This window comes from Notolepis coatsorum (genome assembly GCF_963971535.1).
Source record: "Notolepis coatsorum genome assembly, chromosome: 6".
Lineage (NCBI taxonomy): Eukaryota > Metazoa > Chordata > Actinopteri > Aulopiformes > Paralepididae > Notolepis > Notolepis coatsorum.
This window is the reverse complement of record NC_140170.1, coordinates 94143161-94168548: the sequence shown is the minus strand read 5'-3', so window position 1 is coordinate 94168548 and position 25388 is coordinate 94143161. Positions and strand designations below refer to the sequence as shown.

Sequence of the window (25388 nt, the reverse complement as noted above, 5' to 3'; positions counted from 1 at the left end):
CGGCGGCTGGGTGGCGTAGCGGACATTACCCTCGTCACCAACGCAGGAGATGCCGGGTTCGACTCGGTGTCCGATTGACCAGTGTTGCAGTCCTCTCGGCCTGCGCTCAGGGTGAAGGTAGGAGTCCTGACCGGACTTTAAACACTTCTTCTTTTCTTCCCTTCTAAATGTTTTGTAATAACGATGTTTCCAAAACGTGTGTTGCTGCAATACATTGAGGATACGACACGTGTTGTGTGTGAATTGTCTTGTCACTGGTATAGCTTCTCTCTCCATAGAAAATCTGCGTTGTTTTGTACATGTGTAAAAATGAACTGGTTAGTTGTGATGAGAACATGTGTGTTCATGTAACGTTTGTAATGTGGGTGAACTCACAACTAAAAGGGTTAATTAACCTGTGAAGCTATGCTTAGTGACATGTGATTGAGGAATGAATCTTTTTCTCAGCCTGTGATGACAATGAACAGCATGTTCACATATTAACAGGGGTACCTGTTCAACCTGGTTGTATCAAGGGTAAGGTAGGAGGGGTGACCCCCCCGGTTTCCCTGGGGCTTCCCCCCCTCCTCTCAGACATGTTTGTTTACAATATATTGTGTCACTGTGTTTGTGGGGATACGATGTAACCCTCAGCTTAAGTTGCTGGGGTTGTGCTTGAGAAACTATTCTTTTCCTAAAGAAAAGGTTGTTTGGTCACTTATCATGTGTGCTTAGCAAGGCCTCTGGCCAATACGTAATCAAAGACTTATGTCTCTCTCGTTATGAAAAACAGCGTTCCTCTGTAGTAAGAGTGTACTTTAGCCATTTTTTGTTGTGATGAAGGGTTGTGTGTGTCGTGAGATCTACAACTGGGTTAGGTTTGGCCCACAGAAGCACATGTGTAAGTCTGGTACCGGGGCTCTTAAAGGGGCCCTCTCTGTTCTGTGTTTTTTCCTTAGTTAAACTCAGATAGCAGGTTAGCACATGAGCTATGTGAAGCTGTTAGATGCTTCATGTAGCATGCTATGACTGGGTCATGCTCTACTTTGTCATTACATCGTATCAGGGGTGAGGGGTCGTAAAGGGGTGAACTGGTAAACCTTTCCTCCCCTTTTCTGATTGGTCAGGGGTTAAAACCCCCTGTCCTTCAGGGTTCCTGTCACGTTGCTGTTTGGCACGTTACAGGGTAGGGGGGGGGGGGAGTTTCCTGGTCCCACGCCCTGAAAAATTGGGCGTGTGCACCCCGGAAATTCCCCCACCATAGAGCGCGGTTCTATTGGTAAGACTTCCGTGAGTTGTTCAGGTTCCATGTTATGGATCTGTTTCAGGGAGTTGTCAGAGCTCCTCCTCACGAAGCTCCTCCTCAGGGAGAAGTGCCTTCTGCAGGGATTAAAGCAAAAAGAATCTCCTGACTGAACTTTTTTTCAGGCCAAGTCATATTCTTATTTTAATCTCCACTGTATTTATTTTTAATAGCGTTGGCGTTTTAAGGGAGCCTACTTGTTTCGGTTTCGTCGATAATCCAATGTACAGTTACACCCCCACCCCGCCTACCCAACCCTCCCCCCCCAACCACCTCCAATGTACAGCCCCCCCCCCTCCACCCAACCTACCCAACCTCCTCCAATGTACAGTTTCTTCGTCAAATGTATATACTCTCTTTTTTAGACTCTATTGTATCACAAACAATACTGTATTTGTAAATCTGGTGTCATAAATGTATAGATGTAGCAGTATTATCTATCTGTATGTCATGTATGTCATATATGTTATGAATTGAAAATGGGGGACCCTGATGTAAACAAGAGGAAAGTCTTTCTCTGGTCTGCAACCCCTTAACAATTGTGTGTATTGAGCTGTACTGTATTGTACCCATTCTGCAATCTGTTATAACAATCAATCAATATTTAACAGATTGCAGAATGGGTACAATACAGTACGGCTCAATACACACAATTGTTAAGGGGATGCAGACCAGAGAAAGACGTTTGTCTTGTTTACATCAGGGTCCCCCATTTTCAATTCATAGTGACATTTATGACATACACAACATTTATGGCATAGGGACATACATGACATACGTACAGGTATATAGTAATGTTACATTTGTGACATATACAATATGCAAATATACAGTACTGTTACCCATAGATCCTAAGAGAGATTATATACATTATGATGGGGAGGAGACTGTACATTAGGGTGGGTGGGAGAAAAAAGATACATACGGTGGGGAGAGAATATACAGTGCGGAGGAGACCGTCTACAGATACACCTGTGTGATGTTGCTACGGAGTTAAGCTAATAAAGGATACTCACAACCACAGCAGAGGACTCACATATTTGTACTGTGAAGTAACACGACAATGACAAATGTGTTGTTTCTGTTTTTCTTTTTGACATAGTTGCGGAACACGGAACAAGTTAACAACTCACCACAGTCTACAGCCCCCGCATCATACTGTAGCCTAGCCAGTCTCTTGAAACACTGCTATCTTCAAACTTCCATTCCTCTCGAAACTTTCTTTTGTTAAGTGGTGCCGCTCATCCTTTTCGTCTGAGCACTGCGTGTGTTTTCTTTTTAGTGGCCGGCTTACTCCTTCCATTAACGTTATTATGCTGACGTTAGCTAATAACTATGTGTTGGGGATAATGGTTCCGCACGGACCATATTGTTTGTTACATTGCTGTCGGCAAACTCGCTCAGAGTGTCAACATAGTGTTGACATTGAGTTGATGTTAGCTGCTAGCTGGCTACCCGAATCCACAACAGCCAGGCAGCCAACCGTACAAAATACAGTCTCAGCCAATCACATCGATTTGTACAGTTAGCTAGCTCCACTCCATTTGGGAACGAGGTTAACTCCATTGCGAAATAAAAGTTAGCCAGCCAGGACAGCCCGTATTAGCAAGCTACAGTTGCTAGGTAGCTAACGTTAGCCACCCGAAGATCGGTAGCTAGCTAACGTTAGCCACAGCTTCAAAAACGAATTTCAATTATTTTATGAGCTATCAGCACGCCTCGTGTAGTAAACTAAAGTGAATAGTTTACTGGGCCATTGTTTAATGCTTCAGTGGTGTTAAAAGAAGACCTGCACGCTTGCTATCTTCGGTGCAAATGATACGTGACAAGACGGGTATGTGAGGGGGAGGGCACTGTGAGCAGCGTGTGTGTGTCAAGCTCACGTTTGATTCGTTAGAATGGTCAAAATGCCCTACGCATCTACAAATCATATTATACCAGGTAGCCAATTCCGTCAGACTCCAAATCAAATTGATGAAAAAAAAAAATACTGAAATCCGTCTGGAGACGGAACGCTTTAATGCATGCTTCTGTGAGTTCGGACCCTCCTTCCCAGTGAGGGAGCCTCCTCAGAGTTTCAGAGCCTCCTCCTCAGATTGTCAAGGTGAGTAGAACTTCAAAAAGGAGTTCTGCTCTATTGTATGTGTATTCGATTCAATTCGATTATTGAGTGTGTATTGGTTCAGTGCCTCCTCCTCGGAGAGCCCTAACCCAAGTGTTACATAGCTCAATGTTGCAATATTTCTTTTCAATCTATACAGCTCGCGTGGGAAGTCTCTCTGAGGATTCCCGTCTCCTCCCTGTGGTGAGGGTGGCGGTGTAACGCTTGGTGTGCTATTGAAGATGAGAGCACAGTTAGCAGACAAGGGAGAATGAACGTAGGCAGAAACGAGGAGCGATGCTTGAAGAAGGGTGTTTACTTCTTATCCAAACGTAAATACAAAACAACAATACTAATAACACAATGACGGAAAACAAGAAAACGACAGAAGTATACAGGACTCACTAGACATCAACGGGGAAGGCAGGCACGACACGGGGAACACACAGGATACTGGAGGAATGTGGCCACAAGGAAGTGAGGAACAAACAGACACTTAAATACCCACACTAATTAATAACGACCAACACCTGGGCCCTATTCCCCGTACCTGGTTCAACTAAGTCGATCAAGAGTCACATTATCCAGATTCAGTTAACCCGATGTTTGAAGCCGGGATTTTCCTGTTCCTCGAAGGTGGATTCAGTCTCGTTAACTCAAACCAGACTTGAGACCCAGGATAAGTGCGCGCGGCCGCTTCATTTGAAAAGCCAGCACGTATCGATAGCAGAGATCCTGATTCTCTAGCGGCATTGATTGATTAATTGATTTAAAACTTTATTAACATATTGCAGTATGGCTCAATCGCCTCGCCGACAAGTTAAATGCGTTATCTATAGGCAAATTTTAAGTCCCTCATTACCTCAATCAATCAGATTATATTTCTTTAAACTTGCCTGCTGGATTGAATAATCAAATGAGATCTTGCTAGCGAAAATAATTAGTTAAACTATTATACAGAATAACGATACGGCTCTCTTACCCATTGATTGATGTATGGTCGATCTTTTACTTATCTCCACTGTGGTGTAACGGGTTCTTCTTTTGACTTTCACGCAGACGACCGGGGTTCGAAACCTAGTCTTTTCCTTCTTTTTGCAATATAGGAATAATTCAATTTGGTGCACGTTGAGAGCTATATAAAGAATGACATCCTCAATGCATGTAGATTTATAATATTTTAACTTAAAACTAGGCTACCTTTGCGTATAATCATTAATATTATATTCCAAAAAATTATATTGGAAACACGGGGTTTCGAACACCAGTCGCCGGGTTGCCAGGATTGAGCACTACCGCTGCGCCACTGTGCCAGATGGGATAAATTCATTGTTTATACATTAATGAACGAGAGACCCGTGTTTAGAATAACCACATAATGTGTACATCGCACCGAGCGAGCGCCATAACGTGCATTGTTTAGGACAAAGTGAATTTAGTATCAGCATTTTGGGTCTATTTTACATTTCAAAAGCCCCCTCTGGAAGAATGGAGCACAAAAACGTAATTCAGAATGGTATAATGCAGATCCTAGACTGTGGGAATAATTTCAGGAAACGCGCTGTCACTTCTTTGCGGGGGCGTGGCGATGGTTCATCCGGCTAACTTGAACTTAAACCCTGCTCTCGACCAGGCTCAAACTTTTTGATCTGTTGTCATGGTGATTTAGACAATCCAGCTTCGGGGAACGGGAAAGTCCGGCTTAAGTCAGACTTGACCGAAAGTTATCCGGCTAACTCAGTTATCCAGGTACGGGGAACGGGGCCCTGGCAGGGCCAGGCCAAAACACAGAATCACAAACACAAAAGCACTGACACACTAAACACAACTAGACACTAAGGCAATGACACACTAAACACAACTAGACACTAAGGCAATGACACACAACAACTCAACAGGGGTGTATCAAACACAGACAGGGATGGCCCAGCATAACATAATATTACAAATCATATCAACAATGTGCAACCAACACAAAATGGCCGACCGCACCATCGGGCTTAGGTCAGCAGAGGGAGCAATGTCAGGAGGAGAGCACTGTCCAATGTTATTCTCCTGCCGGTCAGCAGGACCGGCCCTTGGGTCGTAACAGGCGGGATGTAAAAATGAAAAAAAAATTACCCTCAGTCGCGTCACGTGGGATTCATGTCAGTCTGTGTTTCTTTCTTTTTTAATAAAAAGAGGAAAGAACATGAAGCACGACGGCTCCTTGTTGTTCTCCCAGGCGACTTGGAGGAACAATGTCTGGTGTCTTGTTAGACTATCCATTGATGTGTTTGGGTCTCGACGCGTACATAGTGCTGGCTCGGGGTGTTTCTGATAAGAATCACGCATGAGGCTGGTACGCCTTGGTTACTCGTTATTAAAACGGCGTTTTTATAGGGCAACTGGGATGGAGGTTTTCTCTTCCGAGCGCCTGTTACTAGGTCTCGACGAATTCTCGTTCATATCTGGGGGATGTTAACGGAATAGATCAAAACATAGGTAGAGGGGTCTCACGCCCTTGGGGTGGGCCACTGAGCGCGGTACGAATGGGACCGTCTGGGTGGCGCCCTCTTTTCATGTTTTAGATCGACACGCGTACCTACCCCCTCTCTTGGAGTGGGGATGTCGGCGTGATTAGGGCACGGGACTGGTTCTGGTCACGCTGGTCCAGGTCAGTTAACCCGTTGTCCGCCGGGGACGCAGATCTGCTGTTCTGGTACCCTGAGGGACTTGTGCTTTTTTCAAGGGGAAAAATGCCGGGTCAGCCCGGTTGTCACAGGGTTGGGCGTTATGGAGACCCTTTGTTGGGTACATGTTGTACCCTGTGCTCCTTTTTCCTTTCGCCCCTCTCTTACGCATGGCGAAGAGGGGGCTGTTGGGGTGGTCTTATAGACCTCCTCTGGCATCCCTGTGTGCTTCCCGGTCCGCCGGGCCCGGTCCGAAGTTGTGTTTCGTCGACCCGTAGGCCTGGGATAACCCCGTTTTGAAAACTGAAACACTTGTACTGCGGTATAGCCAGTGTATACCCGCAGGTGTGTTTTGGAGTTTTTTCTTGAGGGGTTATAGGAACAACCACTGCATGTGGTACCAAGAGGGTGGTTGATTCCCTGGTGTGTTGGAGCGGAGTCAACTCCCGGGTTACCCGGTTGAGTGTGCCCCTGCACGTTCATGACGTCTGCCAATCGTGTCAGCCTTCTCTGCCTCGGCCCCTCTGGGTCGGGGTTTTTTGGTGGAGGCTTTGTCATGGTGCGCAACAATGCCAGCATACGCCCCTTCCACCGGGGTGCTGTTTTCAGTTGACCCCTTTGGCGCCTGTCTCGTCCGCAGTGCTCCAGGCTCGGGTCAAATGCCTGCTGCCTGGATTGAGCGATCGACTCCTTCTGGAGGTCGTCTCCCCGGTGCGCTGCCTGCTCCCGCTGTAGTGTAGCCTCTTGAGTGCTTCGAGTTACAGCCATGCTGACTGCCTGAGTGTGCCAGGGTCAGTGTGCCAGGCGGCGTGCTAGTGGGGGGAAGGGCCCGCTCTTGGATGGACCCTGTCCGAATACGCTGGCGATGTGGGGGGCGGTGTCACTAGTGACCGCCTGGTGAGGTCTTGATGCTGTGGCGTCATTGACCTCTCCGGGCCCCCTTTTTCCGGGGGGATCCAGTCCCTTCTGGGTCTGGGTCTTCCTTCGCGCTCCGCTGCTACGGCCTTGCCACGGGGTTGAGTTTGCTCTTGACCCCGTGATTTTGGGGGCGGTAACGAGGTTTGTTCCTTCCGTTCGTTCCCTGGTGGCATGCGGGTTGTGCGTGTGCGTAGTCGTAGTCGTGGGGTCAAGCCACGGTCTTCTCACCCTGTGCGTTGAGTTGCTCGAGTTCCTCTTCGCACGGTCGGATCCGTCTCCCTCCCGTCCTCCAATAGGGATGGTATCCTCCATTAGGGAGGGTCGGGCGGGCTCGGTCCTTTAACTTTTGGGGCTATGATACGCCCCCACCAAAAACAGCCTGTTCAATGGTTTCTTCAGAAACATGTTCCACAGATTCAAGGAAGAAATTGTTGAGGAGATACAGAATATGGGTCCTTTAAAGTGTAATCAAATAGGCCTAGTAAAAGGAGAAAGAGAGTACTTTCTCACAATAAAATGATCTTTTCCTGTTTGACACAATTTGTAAATGTTTCCAACGTTTCTTTGTGTGTGTTTCCAACATTAACATTAACCAGACCCCCCCCCCCCCCCATCCACCCCCTCGCACTCCAATCCAAGTTACCTTTCGGCTTGGAGAGCAATAATGCCAACATGTATCCTTAATGAAAGCTACAGAGACAATAGGGCCGCTCCCCCAGAAGGCATGCCCGGGATGCTTTCAAGCGTACATTACGGAATTATGATAATGACGACGGCACATCGGCAGAGAGCTCGTCTTGAGTGATGTCCCCAAGCAGCCTGGGTCCTCCTGGCACTGCTGTGACCCTGCGGTGACCCCAGCGAGCCTGGCCGAGGCACAGAGCGCACGGCCCCCAAGATTCTTCGTGCTGCTGGCGCGGAGGAGACACATTTGCCGGATGAAAGAGCTTTTTTTTCTTTTTTGCATTTCACAGTTTGGGGTCAGTAAAGATTGTGTCTAAAGACAAACGTCTGATAAACATCAAATTGGGGTCAAGCACATGGACCTTTAACTGCAGAGGTGTGGCGAGGGGAACACACAAGTGAGTATTTTGGGCTTCATTGAGGTTACTTAAGTTCCTCTGATGTCACTTCCTTTCTGTTGCCGTAGGGTTTTATTTCCTGTATCACCGCTCATCCCTCTTAAGTGTGTGTGTGTGTGTGTGTGTGTGTGTGTGTGTGTGTGTGTGTGTGTGTGTGTGTGTGTGTGTGTGTGTGTGTGTGTGTGTGTGTGTGTGTGTGTGTGTGTGTGTGTGTGTGTGTGTGTGTGTGTGTGTGTGTGTGTGTGTGTGTATGTGTGTGAGAATGAATGCATGAATGAATGAAAACTTTATTTAACAGATTGCAGAATGGGTACAATACAGTACAGCTCAATACACACAATTGTTAAGGGGATGCAGACCAGAGAAAGACGTTTGTCTTGTTTACATCAGGGTCCCCCATTTTCAATTCATAGTGACATTTATGACATACACAACATACATGACATCAACATACATGACATACAGGTATATAGTACTGTTACATTTGTGACATATACGATATGCAAATATACAGTACTGTTACCCATAGATCCTAACAGAGAATATATACATATGATGGGGAGGAGACTGTACATTAGAAAAAATATACATACGGTGGGGAGAAAATATATACATGTGTGTGTGTGTGTGTGTGTGTGTGTGTGTGTGTGTGTGTGTGTGTGTGTGTGTGTGTGTGTGTGTGTGTGTGTGTGTGTGTGTGTGTGTGTGTGTGTGTGTGTGTGTGTGTGTGTGTGTGTGTCTGAGGCTAAGCCCAGATATCGACTGGTATGAAGACATCTGTCCCCGCCGCTAGTCTGACAGCATCTCTGGAAGCTGTTGATCCCAGAGGGCTAAACACATGCCTGCCGATGACAGGATGGAGAGTCTGTACATGAGGCAGCAGAGGGCCGAGTCCCCTAGGGGACAGACGGAGCAGACAGCTCAGAAGTAACATACACGGGGTACTACTAACGTTTGTGAATGTGTTCCGCTTCATTGAAGTGTCCCTTTGATAACAGCTTCAGTGTGTCATAATGATTGGTTGTGGTTATGAATACATGCTGGATTACAGTTCATAACAGCTTCAGTGTGTCATAATGATTGGTCGTGGTTATGAATACATGGTGGATCACAGTTCTATAGAGGAAGGCACTGTATGTATATATTAATTATGTTTTTTTATATATATATAATATATAATATATATATATATATATATATATATATATATATATATATATATATATATATATATATATAATATAATATATATATATATATTTATAGGTGAAACATAGGTGGTACAGAGAAGCAAAAGTTAGTTATCAATGTATAACATATCACCATGTTTCTTTTTTTGCTTTTATGGGACATGACGAGACACGGACAGGACTGAAATTAAACAGGGACGACAAAAAACAATAAGGACAAGAACTAAACAAAGTCGAAAACAGGCAAAAAGAAAGCAAAAAGAAAGCAAAATTAAATAAAAATAAAAATAATAATGATAATAAGTTAAATTAAAAATAAAAATAATAATGGTGATGATAATAATAAATAACCAGGATAGAATATACAGTGGGCGGAGTTTACAACAGGGTATCTAAGGTGCTCGCCTCAGAGAAGAAGTATTTCTTTAGAATCAGTATTTCTATTTCTTTAGGATCAGTCAGGGTCCAGGGATGTGAGAGTGTTTGTGAATGTGATTAGGGGTTGCCATCTGTCATAAAAATTGGCAATTGAGCCTCTTAGAGAGTACTTTACCTTTTCCGATGAAAGATATGACATCAAGTCCTTGAGCCAGGAGGAGGTGGACGGTGAGCTTGGGCTTTTCCACTGCAGGAGGATACGTCTACGGGCTATGAGTGAAGCGAAAGCTATGACATCTAGTTCCTTCCTGGAGAAACCAGCAGATGTAAGGGGCACCCCAAAGATGGCTACCAAGAGGCATGGCTCTAGGTTGATGTTTAGGGCTTTGCCTAGCGTATCGAAAAAACAAGACCAGAACTCAGCCAGCTTGAGGCAGGAGAAAAACATATGGGTGTGATTGGCTGGTGACAGGCCACACCTGTCACAGATATCGGGTGTGTCTGGAAAAAGGTTGTTAAGTCTAGCTTTTGTAAAGTGGACCCTGTGCAAGATCTTAAACTGAATTAAACTTAGACGAGCACACGATGATGTGTTATTGACCCTAAAGACTGCCTCGTCCCACTGTCCATCAGCCAGGTTGAGCTCAAGCTCCGCTTCCCATTTACCTCTAACCCCGGCAAGTGAGAACTCTTCCAGTGAAGATATGAGATCATATAGGGTAGAGATCCCGCCTTGTGCCTTGGGAAGAGAGAGTATTTTGTTCACCACTGAGCCTGTTGGGGACTGAGGAAAAAGTACAAGGTGGGTACGAGCGTAGTCACGGGCCTGAAGATAGCGGAATAGGTGAGAATGGGGTAAGTTAAACTTAGCTTGGAGATCTTCGAAAGAGGCAAATGAGCCCTCTAGATATAGGTCTAAAAAACGGGTCAGGCCTCTCTCTCTCCATAGGTTAAAAGCTGTATCTGAGCTGGAAGGTTTAAAAAGGTGGTTGTTGCAGATCGGGCTGTGCGGAGAAGCTGTCTTAAGCCTAAAGTGTTTCCTAAACTGGTTCCAGATTTTCAGTGTGGAAAGTACTACCGGGTTTTTTATGTGATCAGGACAACGAGAGGTCAGGGGGGCACAGACAAGCGCCATTAGAGATGATGGACACGCAGAGTGGCTCTCCATTATGCACCAGTTGAGATTAGGGAAATTGTACCATTTTTTTATTCTCTGAAGGTTTGCTGCCCAGTAGTAGTGTAAAATGTTGGGCAGTGCAAGACCACCTTCACTTTTGCTTCTCTGGAGAAGCGCTCTGCGTGCCCTTGGGCTCTTACCCGCCCAAATAAAAGTAGAAATAGTTTTGTCTAACATTTAAAAAAAAATGATTTAGGTAAGAACACCGGGAGGGATTGGAAAAGGAACAAAAATCTTGGCAGAATATTCATTTTAACAGAGTTAATTCTGCCTGCCAAAGAGATAGGGAGAGAGTCCCACCATATCAAGTCAGATTTAATATCCACAACTAATTTTGTGATGTTGTCCCTAATTAACGAAGAGAGGGAGTGAGCTATGTTAATGCCCAGGTAACGGAAACCATTCTGCGACAAACGAAAAGGTAAAGAGCTTTGGGGAATTTGCTTAGCTGCCTCATTTATAGGAGAACACTCACTTTTGCTGATGTTTAACTTGTAACCTGAGAACGAGCCAAAAGATGTTAGGATTTGTAAGATATTTTCTGAAGAGTTGCACGGATCCGAGACATAGAGCAAGAGGTCGTCAGCATAGAGAGATACCCGATGTTCCCGTCCAGCTCTATAAATACCAGTGAAAAGCAGGGAGGACTTGAGGGCGATTGATAGTGAGTATTTTACTGAACCTTATGTAATGTTAAACTTAAAGAGAAGACGGAGGTCTCTGTGTGCCCAGTTGAGGTCTGGCACCCTGCCATTGGCGGTGGAAGTGGGTAGATTCCAGGGTAAACCTGAGGAGGAGCGGTTGTGTGTTCTGTGTGATCTGGGAGTGGTGGAGGATGAATATCATTTTGTTTTTTATTGCCCTTTGTACACCACTTTGAGGAGGGCTTTATTTGAAAAAATTCAAATTGTAAACCCAGATTTGTTTTGGCAGTCTGAGAGTTGTATGTTGAGTTGTTTTTTTGTGGAGGACATCTTCGGTTTTGCAGGATTTTTGGAGAAGGCATGGCACCTGAGACAAAACACACTGTATCCTATATAATTGTATTTGAATTCACCTTGTTTTTCTGTTTATTTACATTGAGTACAGCTTGTGTTATATTACGTTTTATTGTATTTTCTTGTATTTTTTTTATGGCCATCTTGGTCTATGTCATTTGTTAAGTAATTGGTAAAGTATATTATTATATACTGATTGTTATGTGTCTTGTAAGCCCATATGGGCTGGGCATACATCTGTATGTAAGACACGAAAATAAAAAATATCAAATCAAATCAAATCATCAATCGATAGTGGTTAAATTGCTAAGGCAAAGAGCAGAGGAGAGAGTGGGCAGCCTTGTCGTGTTCCTCTCGTTAAGGGGAAATAATCAGACCTCTGAGAATTGGTGATTACACAGGCAGTAGGGGCGGAGTATAGAAGTTGTATCCAAAAGATAAATTTCGGCCCGAAACCAAATTTCCTTAAAACCGAGAACAAATACTCCCACTCAACGCGGTCGAAGGCCTTTTCTGCGTCCAGTGCAATAACCAGTTCCGCCGTTTGCGAGTTGTCAGGGGAGAGCACAATATTTAACAGCCTACTGATATTGTTAAATATTAAATAATATATTTAAATATAAAAATTATGTTTAATGAGACTCAGCAAAAGCTTCAATATTTCTATCATGTAGTTGTAGTGTATGTGATCATAATATAATATGAATTATTAATTTCACAACTCATTGCCACAAGTGGTCTTGTGTGTGTGTGTGCGTGCGTGCGTGCGTGCGTGCGTGCGTGCGTGCGTGTGTGTGCGCGCGTGTGTGTCTATCTCTCTGACATGCCGCCTCCAAAGATAACCTTCCTTCCATAGACCCATTTGTCTTTTTAAGGGAGGAACATGGGTAGACAGCAGGTCAACAGTAGATGCTAGATAGAAGTGCTAGATAGAAGTGGTGACATCATCTGAAAGCTGGGAACCTGAAGATTGATTTGAGATGCTTGACTGTGTGTCCATTTTCTCCCATTTGTTACACAGCTTTGGTGCAAAATGTAACCCTTTTGACCCCTCGAGAATTGATAAATATGGTTAAAAATCCTTTCAAAATACCACATTAAGACACCAACACCTTGAGGATCACAATACAAAAATAAGTGAGATTTAGTATTTACCCTCTGAATGCCCTAGATCTCTAGTTTGTGGTTATAAAGTTTCATAGGGCTGTAAATGACTGTAAACGTTTCAGTAAATGATCTCCCTACAATGAAATGGCTACTATAGAGGCTAACATCTTCGCACATGAGTACAGTTTGGCTCATTGGAACCACAAGAGTCTCCGATTTCCAGTCATATCCCTTACCTGCTCTGCCCTGCCCTGACCAATTCTGAGTGGTTCCTCCTGCCCCCGGGGCATATGGCCCTGAGCCATTGTCACATCTCATTCTGTATACATACGCTTGCAGTAGTTCTTAGTTCCATCTATTACTCATTTTCACAATTTTCCTATATACTTTGATTCTACTGTCACCATGTATGCATATGCTCACTACATGTATTTATTGCTCAATCTCCGCCCACTACAAACATGAGAACTCTCTAACCCCTGTCCCCAAATTTGTTCCTATTGCTAGGTTTTAGTGAGTTTTTCCTTACCTTCGCGTGGGGTATGTCTGGGAGTGTTGCATTCATTTATTTAAAATGTTTTGGACTTCGTGGTGTTTTTGTTTTGGTCTTGATTTATTGTGATGTTTCTTCTTGACTTGTTTAAAGAAGACGTGTCCGGCCCATGGGGACATTAACGTGTGTTGTCGGGCCTTACAAATAAATTTGATTTTGATTTGATTTGATATCCAATTTAATTAGCAATTCCAAGACTGTCTAGGGACCCCAGTATGCAGAATTGTGTTAGAATAGGCAAAAATAACACATTTGTACTGTATGCAAAATGGTGCATGGGATTAGCATAAAGTGGGTGTTTCTGTAAAGGGAAGACTCGTGGGCACCCATAGAATCCCTTTTCATTCGGTTATCTTGAGGTGAGAGGTCAAGGGAGCACTCTTTAGCCCCCTTCCCGAGAAGCTAGCATGACATGCTTGGATTCCCATGGTGATGATACCAGTTTAACTGAGTCTGCTACAGCCTCTGAGAGACCGGAGAGCCCACGGGTCTTGGAAGGTTTAGATTAGATTAGATTAGATTAGATTAAACGGTTGAGGCTAGGGTATTGGTTATGTCTTGCATATGTCTCCATTAATCATGTCAAATGATGTAATATGTAATTTAACACATTTTTCACATGACAGCATCATGATCTACAAAGAGTGACAAAGCTGTGACCCATTCAAACAAATTGACAATAACAGTTCCCTCTGGGACTCCGCTCCTTCCCTTACCACAGATCAGACTACGCTAAAGGAAAAATTATAATTGATTATGTTTTACAATGCTGAGGGCCAATGTTATTGTGTTTTACAACGGCAGAGGGACAATGTTAGAAAGCCAAACAGATGAGAGCCAGAGACAACAATTGAGAGCAGGGGGACTAATTAGCCCCTTCAATGTCATGAACACAAGACCGCCATACACAAACACGGAGGAGCCACATCAAAAACGGCACCACCGCACGCAATTGCGCAGGAATGTTCAGACAGCTGACAACACATTTAAGTGATTCAATGATGAGTGAATGTGTGTGTGTGTGTGTGTGTGTGTGTGTGTGTGTGTGTGTGTGTGTGTGTGTGTGTGTGTGTGTGTGTGTGTGTGTGTGTGTGTGTGTGTGTGTGTGTGTGTGTGTGTGTGTGTGTGTGTGTGTGTGTGTGTGTGTCTGTGTGTGTCTGTGTGTGGGGTTTAGCTCCATGCAGCCATTAGCGTGGCCTCGGCTTATCTGTAAACAAGTGGTGACATGGCAGGAGCGGATGATTGACAGGTCTGAGAAGGCAGGGAGACCACAGCACTAAACAGAGCTGTAATAATAGCCTGTGTGAGCGGCGGATGCTATTTTCAAAACCACCAGAGTTATCCGGTGGTAGGCCAAGAATGTGTCCGACTTACAAAGATGCGGCGGTCGTTCGACCACCAGGGAGCAGCCTCTGTGGACCGCGGATCAGAGCCGTCGCAATGACCGAACAGAGGCCTTCGTTAGATGTAACGTTATTGCTCTTTCTGGAATGAGACACTTTGTGTTCCGCCGGCGGTTTACTGCAGCTTCCCATTCGTGCCCCGTGTCAGAAACAGTGCTGGTCCACAAAGGGCCCGGCGCTGAGGTTATCACAGGCCCATGTCGAACACAAGAGGTCTGGTCACGCAGGATCACTCACACAGCCCCTGCAGCCATCGCCCAGCGGCCCATTCAGCGCCAATCACACAGCAATATAACCGCCACGCCATTCACGGGCTAATAGCCTCTAATAGCGGTGGGGTGTGTGTGTGAGGGGGGGGGGGGGGGGTCAGGGTTGGGATTCTTCTGCATAGCTGTCCACCAGCGAGGCCCCTGGGAGCCCATTGATGACAGCTATCATTCACCACTGTGAACAATGCTGGAGGGTCTTTATGTGTGGACAGGACAGGCTAAGGGGGGTAGTTGATGTCTGCTCTGACATTAAACAAAGCGCCTGACAGCCAGAAGCAGCAGGGAGGCCCTTGAGAAGAGGCAGTTGGGTGCAGCTGGGTATTGTAGAGGTCTAAGCACTTGCCTACCACCACCGCAGAGAATTGGGTCCCGGCAGCGGTACCTCCGGCTTGGTCAGTCGTCCCTACGAGCACAATTGGGGCGGGTGGGACGTCGGTAGGACATGAGTCATGGTCTCCCATTGGTCCTGCCGCCTTGTCAGCAGGGAGGGGGTTTGGGGGAGATAGCGTGAATATGCACGTTGCGCTCTTCCAGTGGAACTCCTACATGTCAGGTGAAAAGAAGCGGCAGGCGACTCCACGTGAAACGGAGGAGACAAGTGGTAGTCTACACCCTCCGCAAACCGACAGCGCAATGGAATTGGCATAACAACAAAATATCTGGGGATGGGAGGAAAGGCAAAATAAATAAAAGAAGAGGCAGTTGGTTCAGTATTTTCTAACATCCAGACACACACGTGACGACCTTGGTTAAACCAGGCTGTTTACTCATACTGTATATCAGACACACTAAGCACATGTGCTCTCCAGTCTTCTAGGGGAGGAGAGGGGGTCATGACTAGATTGACTCCAATTTATGTTGAAATTGGAGTCAGACCTCCGTTGTAAAAAAAAATGTAACTCCGGGCTACGTTTTCGAGGCGAAGGTTTCGATCTCCAGCAGGTTATCTGCATTTTCCCTTCTCTGCCAGGTGGTGTCGATGCTCAAGGCGAAGGATGAGGGGCACATAGCCTTCAGACTGCACCCCCCCTCCCCCTTCATCACCATCAACCTCCCCCTTCATCCCGTAATGTATCATCATGTGTCAGAGAGGTATGCCAGCCATTGCGCTGCGTTGTCAAAATCCAGGTCTGGATGTCGGATGAGCTACAGTGGGGATCACAGAGGGCATCACACAAATCACACATTATAAACACTGACTGCCAAACGGGAAATAAAAGGTTTCCACTATGGGGTGGGAATCTCATGATTTGATTTTAAATCGATTCATCGCAATTATCTAGGTCAATTTGATAGATTCGATTATAGGTTTCCATTAACTTTGTATATTGTGTGAGCGCTGGCTAATCTTGGCAATCTGTAGGATTTGGCGAGCTAACAACAATAGTTCTAAGATCATAAAAGTTTAAACCATAACACAAGATCTATATTGTGGAAAAGCAGAAAAGCGTAGAGTTGGGGGATTTGCGAATGGATTTTTAATCTTAAAAGATAAAATCTTGATTATTTCGCCTCCCCCCAACCGTAGTTTTCACTATACAACACAGATCAGATAGTGATCAAAGAACTTAACTTAATAGCTGTCCACAGGGCCTTTGGGTGTATAATATATAATTATGCTTACAGGAAAGTGTGAGCATGAAGATGGGCAGGACGAGGCTATCAGGCTGATCCTGATTGTTTTATTGTATTTATGCCTTCCACAGACAGCAAACTTCAATCTTCAGTAAACTTGAGTGGTCCCATGTGAGGAAGAGCTTGGATAAGACGTCCGATGGCCTCAAGCTGTGCTTGGCAGCAGTACCTCGTTGAGCATGTGTTCCTGGGGCCTCCGTCCTAATGATTAAGCCCTTCATTCAAGCGCAAAACAGACTGATGGAAGACAGGTCAGCTCAGCTACTACAGGGAGCTCTGATCATACAGAGAACCTGTCAGACCCAGGAACTGTCCAAGCCTGATCACCAGCCCTGGAAGATATCCTAGCAAGGGGGAGCCGTATATATACTGTATCATGCTAGGATTATCTCAAGAGGGCTAACTGCCCATACGGAGTCCTATAAGATCGGTATCTGCCGATGACGTGGGGTTAGCGTGCAAACGGGGAGCTCTGTGAGCTTCTGTATCCTGGCTGGACCAGACCAGACTGGACCACGCCAGGTCAGACCAGACAACGACACATACAAAGGGGGGGGGGGGGGGGGGGCTCCTATTGTTCAGCGGTTCCTGTAGCTTTGAACTTGAAGAAGCACCCATGTGTCCGCCACTAGGTTATGGTGTCTGGGAGGCCCTGGACCGATTCTGGTGAAAAGCAAGCACTGGGAGGAATTTCCTGTGGCGTGGTGTTATCAGAAGAATAACAATATCCTCCACTGCTCTACTTCAACAACTCCACTTCCACAACGGGCCACTGATAAACATTCTTGGGCTGGCGGTCGAAGAAGCCAACTGTTGGTGTGAGGAGATTCCTGGTCACTTGGTAGGGAGACGCGATCACTCAAGTGGAGTTCACTGGGAACGGCCCAACGATGTGGCAGGGGGTGCATCAGGAACAGATGCACTATGGAACAAACTGCCCAAAAACATCAGGGAAGCCAACTCGCTAGACATCTTCAAAAGACAGCTTAAAACCTATTTATTTGCTCAGGCATTTAAATGAAACATCAGGGACATCCTGACACAAATTGTACTTTACCTGCACTTTTCTTACCCTGCCTACTTTTATACACTTCCTATCAAATTCATGTGTCGGTTCTATGCTAATTCTATCTCACTACCTCCTATGCACTGTTAGTTACCCTGTTGTATGTTAGAAAATGTTTATGTCCGTTATATTTTATTATTTTTAGCCTATTTTTAAACTGAATCAAACTGCACTTTTCTTTTTACTCTGTCTATTCTATTTGTATTATTTGTATTACTGAATGAAACTGTAAACAGAGAGGCCTATTGAGGCCACAGATCCTCAGGGCCTTCTACAGAGGCACCACTATTGACAGGATGCACCACCGCATGGTTTGAAAATGCCAACCAAAGCGACCGCAGAGCACTGGAGAGAGTAGTGTGAACGGCCGAGAAGATCTGTGGAAGCAAACTACCCTCCATAGACAATATCTTCACAGAGTGGTGCGTCACGTACAAAATGTCTTGTTAAAGTTGTATTGTATAGTATAGGATTAATTGGGTCTATTTGTTCTATTGCAATGTATTGTATTTGTATGTATATAATGTATTTTATGTATATAATGTATTTTATCAAACAAGTATTGCAATGTATTGCACACTACTACGGTTAAGGAGCCAAGGAAAACAAGCATCTCACGTTTTCTGAATGTATGTACATTCTAAAAGCTGTGACAATAAATCTATCTATCTATCTATCTATCTATTGGGATGCTAGATCCTAATGTGAAACACTGTGATTTACCTTACCTTGCTTGCTACCTCTCTATCTTTTTTATGCTCGCTTATGCCTAAATTTTTTACTGTTGTGAAGCACTTTGAACTGCAACTTCTGTATGAAAAGTGCTATACAAATAAAGTTATTATATTATTATTAGGGGAAACGGCCAAAAATGTGTTACTGGAATGGTTAAGTGCTATCAGTTTCAATCCATCTATTCCTTTAATGTTCCCTCCTAGTCTAGAACGACTAGCGACCCAAGCCGAGTGGTGCGGCAACAGTAATGAAAACACTGATACCGTCTTCACGTAATCGCGCGGAGACCCGTGAGTTTCTACTTCCACATCGTTCCCGGGGGGGGGTGGGTGAGAGATATTAGAACTCCGATAAAGGCAAGAGTGGCCGCAGCGAGGCAGAGAGAGGAGGAGACAGGAGGGGAAGAAGATAAAAAAAGAGAAACAGATACAGAGAAGGAGAGAGGGCTTGTAGAAATGGAGGAAAGAGAGGATGGTATGTAGATTATAAAGGTGTAGTTGACGGTCACGAACAGGACTTGAACTTAACACTAGTCACCAAACAAGCGGCGGGACGCGCTGGCCATCGCCACCGAGTCTATCAATGACGAGTACCTCAAATGAAGAACCACATAACTGCGTTTCAAGTTGTCGGAGGAACAATGTATTTCAAACGTTATCATCTAAAGATAGTAAGTAAGTTAGAGTGCAGTGTGCATTCACAGTTCAAGTGATTTCGATTGATGGGGCGCTCCAGTAGCACACCATATAGCGCGCTGAGTCGCGAAGCAGACGTCCCGGGTTCGCTTCCCAGACCCGGTGACCATTTGCAGCATGCCGGCTCAACATTATTGAGCCATACTGTATTGTACCCATTCTGCAATCTGTTAAATAAAGTTTTCATTCATTCATTCATTCATTCATTCATTCATTCATATTCATTCATTCATTCATTCAGTCTTCCCTACTTCTCCTCCTGTTCTCCCTCTCTCCTCTATCGGTCCTGCGTGGCCAGAAAAAGCTGTAAAAATGCTAAAAGATAATAAAAAATTTAAAAGAAAAGTGATTTGGATTGACTTTACTACAGCAAATGCACAGGCTGTTCAAAATAAGAGTTACATGGATCCTCAGAGCAAGGGTTCAATTCGAGTGTGTCTGACTCTTACCACCAAACCTGCATGGACTACAACGTATGACGTACTGTATATCATGCCAGTTAGGGTACCTTGCATATACTGCACCTGTGTATACTGTTTACTTTACTCATATATATTCAGATTATAATTCTTTATTGCCAATATTTATTATAATATATTCAGAGTTCATTTCATTGCCTATAGTTATGTCTTTCTACTATTACCCTGCCCATACCTGTACCTCCCCTCCCCCCTCCGCCATGCTGCTATGACGCCCAAATTTCCCCAAGGGGATCAATATCTTATCTTAACTTATCTTATCTATAAACCATTTGACATATAACAGGTGATAACCGGTGTTCAATCAGTCTTTAATATTCTAAAAGGGAGGAACTGCGGCTACTTTGGCTGCTTTAAATTAAGCATTGAATTGCCACTGTGGCCGGATGACTGGGGGGGAGGGGGGGGGGCAACGTTGTTTCGTGCCGTGGTCACGGCGTCGAGGAAGTGTCTGTACTCACCGTACTGGCAGCTGGGCCCGTTGAATCCAGCGGGGCAGTCACACAGCTGGGTGGACCCCGCACGACACTGGCCTCCATTAAAACACACACCGTAGCTGCACACCGCTGCATGACAGATAGTGATAAAGAGAGAGAGAGGGAGAAGAAAAAGAGGATTGAACACCTGGCTGATGTCAATTGTCAACATGTGCAGTGTCAAACACTCTCGGCCTGTTAACACCTGGCTGAGTGGGACATTGATGTTCCTCCACTTACATTTTACCAAGCTGCTGTAGAGGCATACATGGATGTTCTACATTCAACCAAGCTGTAGAAGTATACATTGAATGAATGAATGAATTAATGATTTTATTTCGTTTTTTTTTTTTTTTTTTTTTTACAACACATAGCAGTAGAACTTCCAAAAAAACTAAAAAATTAAATGACCGAAAAGGTGTAGGCTGAAGCCGAGGCTTATAATTGCCTACCCTTTTTACATTACACTATTTACACACAAAAAAAATATATATATAAATAAATAAACATAATTCAGTATATCATTTAGCAATGGTTACAAACGTTTCATAGTTTTATGTACAAAACGTATACACATTTATTTATGTTTTTTTAATTTATAATTTTTTTTTATACTTTTTCTTTTTTCTATATGTTTTTCTTTTTCTTTTTTCCCTTTGTCATTATTTGAACACAGCTATGTTATAGATCAAATATAACTAGGATAATAATGAGGTTTTATATTTATGTATCACCTTATATTTGAGTAATTTCTTAAAAGTATGTAGCGAACTACAAATGTTTACTTCTTTGTCAAAGCTATTCCATAATTTTGCCCCTTTAACAGATATACATCCACTTTTTATATTTGTCCTTGCCTTTGCGATATTGAATACACAAGTTGCCCTAAGTTCCCCATTGATTGACTTTCAGCCAAGCTGTAGAGATATACATTAATGTTCCACCACTTACATTAAACCAAGTTGTAGAGTTATACATTGATGTTCCCCCACTTACATTAAACCAAGCTGCTGTAGAGGTATACATTGCTGTTCTACATTAAACCAAGCTGTAGAAGTATATATTGATGTTCTACATTAAACCAAGCTGTAGAAGTATACATTGATGTTCTACATTAAACCAAGCTGTAGAAGTATACATTGATGTTCTACATTAAACCAAGCTGTAGAAGTATACATTGATGCTCTACATTCAACCAAGCTGTGGAGGTATACATTGATGTTCCTCCACTTACAAATATATAGAGGTATACATTGATGTTCCTCCACTTACATTAAACCAAGCTGCAGAGGATTCTCCACCAGTTGACTACGTAGGCACCAGGCAATTGGCCAAGTGCAAGAAATAAATCCCTAATCTTAATGGTTTTGGGGGAAATTAAATCAGCAGTGCTGATAGCTGAGCCTGAGTGATAGAAAGTAACTTTTCATTGTATTTCATTTCACTTCAAACCTTTATTTATACTCGAAAGGCAACTGAGGTTTCCCTCATTCACAGTTACGTCGAGTTTACATGCAGAGATAAGCAACCATAAATACATAATAGAGATCACAGCATATGAAATCACAACAATAAGATCAGGGTAGAGCAAGGATAACAAATCAATTAAAACACGTACAACTTGATCGACAATGATTAGTGATCTTGCACTTCTTTTCGGCTCTCTGCCCTGATAGAGCCCTGTGGGCTGAAACATATGGGCTGTTTTTATTGCTCAGTCATGAATTAGCCATTAAATAAAGGCTTTAAACTTTTTTCTTAGTCTCTTTCCCTTCTTCAGTTGTATGGAAACCCACAGCTTAATTTATTGATTTATTAACAAATGAAGCTTGTACTTCTGTTAAGGACAGTACACCAAAGATGGCCTCTTTGCCTGGCATACTTTTTTCTGTGTTACCTAAGAGCAATTTCTGCTGATTAATAGAAGGTGTGATCCGTGTCACAGATAGGGACGGTACAGATGGTGTGAGCTGTGGGGTAGATCACAGTAGCCACAGGGGAAACGTGTGGCTCATCCATCTCTGGAAGCCAGTGGCTCCACCTCATTAAATCCCGTAAGTCAAGCTCCTCTTACCCCCCCCCCCCCTCTTGTTAAGACACGTGAAATTCAAAGAATCCTAGAGGGATAAACAAACAGTCTGAACAACTTCTTACTAGGTAACTCAAACACTCTACCTCAGAAGTGTAAGCATTGCATTCCATGCACTCTCACAACACATAATTCAAACCGTGTCACAACTTCCACTTGTGTGCATGCATCTGTGTGTGTGTGTGTGTGTGTGTGTGTGTGTGTGTGTGTGTGTGTGTGTGTGTGTGTGTGTGTGTGTGTGTGTGTGTGTGCGTGCGTGCGTGTGTGTGATGTGCGAGAGTCTTAATCGGCGAAGCAGGCCTGTTGTTTTGCTGCTCTGTTGAGCAGAGTAGCATTAGACCAGAGGACTGATGTCTGTCTATGATTCTTCTCCCCTGCTGGCCACACTTGGACATTGGGTTCCATATAATCACGGGAGGAATTTAAGCATCAATCTCTCCTCGGGTGATTGTAGACAAACCCAGTCTAGTTTGCCAGTTTAGCATTTTTCTGTTAATCTAATCCTGTTGGCGGCCGCGCGGCCAAGCATCACTCCCGGCCCTGCGGGCGCCATTTATGGTCCAATTTGGCAACGTACCAGATTCAGTGCCAGTTTAGTTTAGCCTCATCTAGTAGTGAATGGCACATGTCTAAACGTACCTCTCTATGAGAACATTCAGTTGTTATCTCAAACGAGAAGAAAACGCGGTTACTCGAGGAGGTAGTACACTAGCTCAGTGGAGACGGTGGGAGGAAGCTCTGGTCTAAAAGCATGACTCAATCAGTCTCTGGTTCCAAACACAGTGAGGAGTGTATGTATGGACATGTAGAGGCGGCGGCGTCTCTGATCACAAGAGAGGAGCCGAAGTCATTTCATCCACGTCTCTCAGCGGCTCCGGACAGCTCCCCGTAGAGAGAGAAAGAGGTAACAGTCTAAACATCTGCCTGTCATCCCTCAGTCTGGCCTCGTCCTCCGTCACCTGCTCTGCAGTCGGACCATCCAGTCTAATTTACCCCCCCCCCCCCCCCCCCCATCAACACACACACATGGGAAAATACACAATACCGTGACAGCAACCCAAAACACAGATGCACGCAGGGACACAAACACTCTCATACCAGGGTTCCCACAGACATTGCTAAATAAAATTCAAGGACTTTCAAGTACTTTTACAAGCACCATTTCTCATTTTAAAAGGGAAATTTCCAACAATTAGTTACACTTAAAAAAAAAATTCTTGATTCAGAACAATTTTATCATGGATGAACAAAACTTTCAATGCGAATGGTTGATTTGAATTTCAATTACTTTTTAAGCACCTTGTTAAAAAAAATTGCTGTTTTCAAGGAATTCCAGGCCTTCACTTTTTTTGGTAAAAGAAATCAAGCACTTTAAGCACTTCAAGGACCTTGTGCGAACCACACACACACACACACACACACACATGCATCTGTGCGCACACACAGCTAAAGAACATCAAACACACATTATATTGAAGCTTCGTGCCACCAAGCCGCTGCACTCTCAAACATATAGTGAGACCATTGTGCAACATGTCTACACTATGTTTCTGTGCTCAGGATTGCAAGGAGGCCATCATCTCTGTCGCCCCAATCTCTGACGCCGATGAAATCCTATACCCAACAGGAAGAACAGACTCACTACCACTAATCTCCCCTATAATGACTTACAGCTATACAGACTATGCGGCTACAGTAGCTAAAATACCCCTATGGTACTCCAACATAGTGCAACCATCCCGACGTCTGTCATTAGATAACGTGTTGAAATCTTTGACATGCACAACATGCCGAGAGCAAATCTATGGCTCTATACTGTAAACGGACGGATAAGTGGAAAGAGAAACCCAACATAACTCAGGAGGTCACATCTAATTGCACGGTTTCAGCTGGATCCAAATTCATCAGGACAATGATATCACCGCCAGCTGTGAGATACCACAAGTCGGAGAAGACACTTCATCACCAAAGCAAAAAGAATGCTCTGGAAAAAGAAAATCACTTGCACGGAATTTCAAGGGTCAGAGAACTCTCACGTTCACTTCAATGGAGCGCAGATGACCAGCAACCAACCTCTTCTGCTGAGATACGAGAGAGACACAGGCTTGTTGGCACCTAACCAGCGCCGCCCCCATCCTGTAACCCCCCCCGGAATAATTCCTTAATGTGCCGTGCAGCGTGGCGAACGGCGCAAGACTCCCTCTCATCTGTCGCTGTGATTGCCTCCACTCTATTACAAAGACACCTTGTCTGGGAGGATTAGCGGTTTCCACAAAAGGAGGGAGAGGGAGCCCAGGGGTCAACGACTCGCAAACCGGACGGCCGGGGGGACCAGTGAGCAGGTGTCACTGCCGTTCCAGGCCTTCTGAAAGGACAACCGCGTTAAAACGGGGGGGCAGGGCCCCTTTGTAGATGACCGTGTTTGTTTAGGCTCTGTCCATCTGTTTAACCCCCAGAGAGAGAGAGAGAGCGAGAGAGAGGGAGATCACGTTCAGGGTAATTCACCAGGCACAAGAGTGCCTTGCGCTGCGTTCGGTGGCGTAATTGGTGCACGCGGAGCCCCGGCGCTGTATTTTCAGGCAACAAATCATGTTTCGCTTTTGAGGAGGAATGTGTCATTTCAAAGGGTTCTCATGACGACCGGGGGCACGCCAGGGGGCTGCTGTGTCGTACATGAAGGTTTTTCTCTAAAAGGACTCTCTGACTAAAAACCATAAAAATAAGGCCCAGGGATACTTTTGCCAATGCAGACACGAATTATGCTTTTTATTGCTAAAGGTCTGTGGCATTTACAGGCCCCTGCAATTAAAGCATATTTAGGGGGCGTGTGCTGTGCGCTGAGTAGCGTGTCTAGGTATGTGTTACACAGATTGAATCGAGAAACAGAAATCCCCTGGAGGAACGTATTTTGTTTCCATGTGGGAGTGGAAGATGAGGGCGGGAGCCTAGTAGCAGACTGACTGTCAGTCACATCACAGAGAGAGGCCTGTGTGGAGATAACCTGCCCTGACCCCACATGGGTGGAGGAGAGCCGGGCTACGTGATCCACGTCGTCACTTCTCCTTTCAAGTGCGCCGGAGACG

The 25388-nt window shown here is 44.6% G+C and overlaps 1 protein-coding gene across 1 annotated transcript in view; it reads right to left on the bottom strand.

Moving 5' to 3' along the window:
• Window positions 1-25388, bottom strand: part of megf6b (multiple EGF-like-domains 6b) — a 129187-nt gene that overhangs the window by 93446 nt on the left and 10353 nt on the right. Inside the window, 1 exon segment of the mRNA XM_084316030.1 lies at window positions 20202-20306. Within this exon segment, the coding sequence (XP_084172156.1) occupies window positions 20202-20306 (105 nt within the window).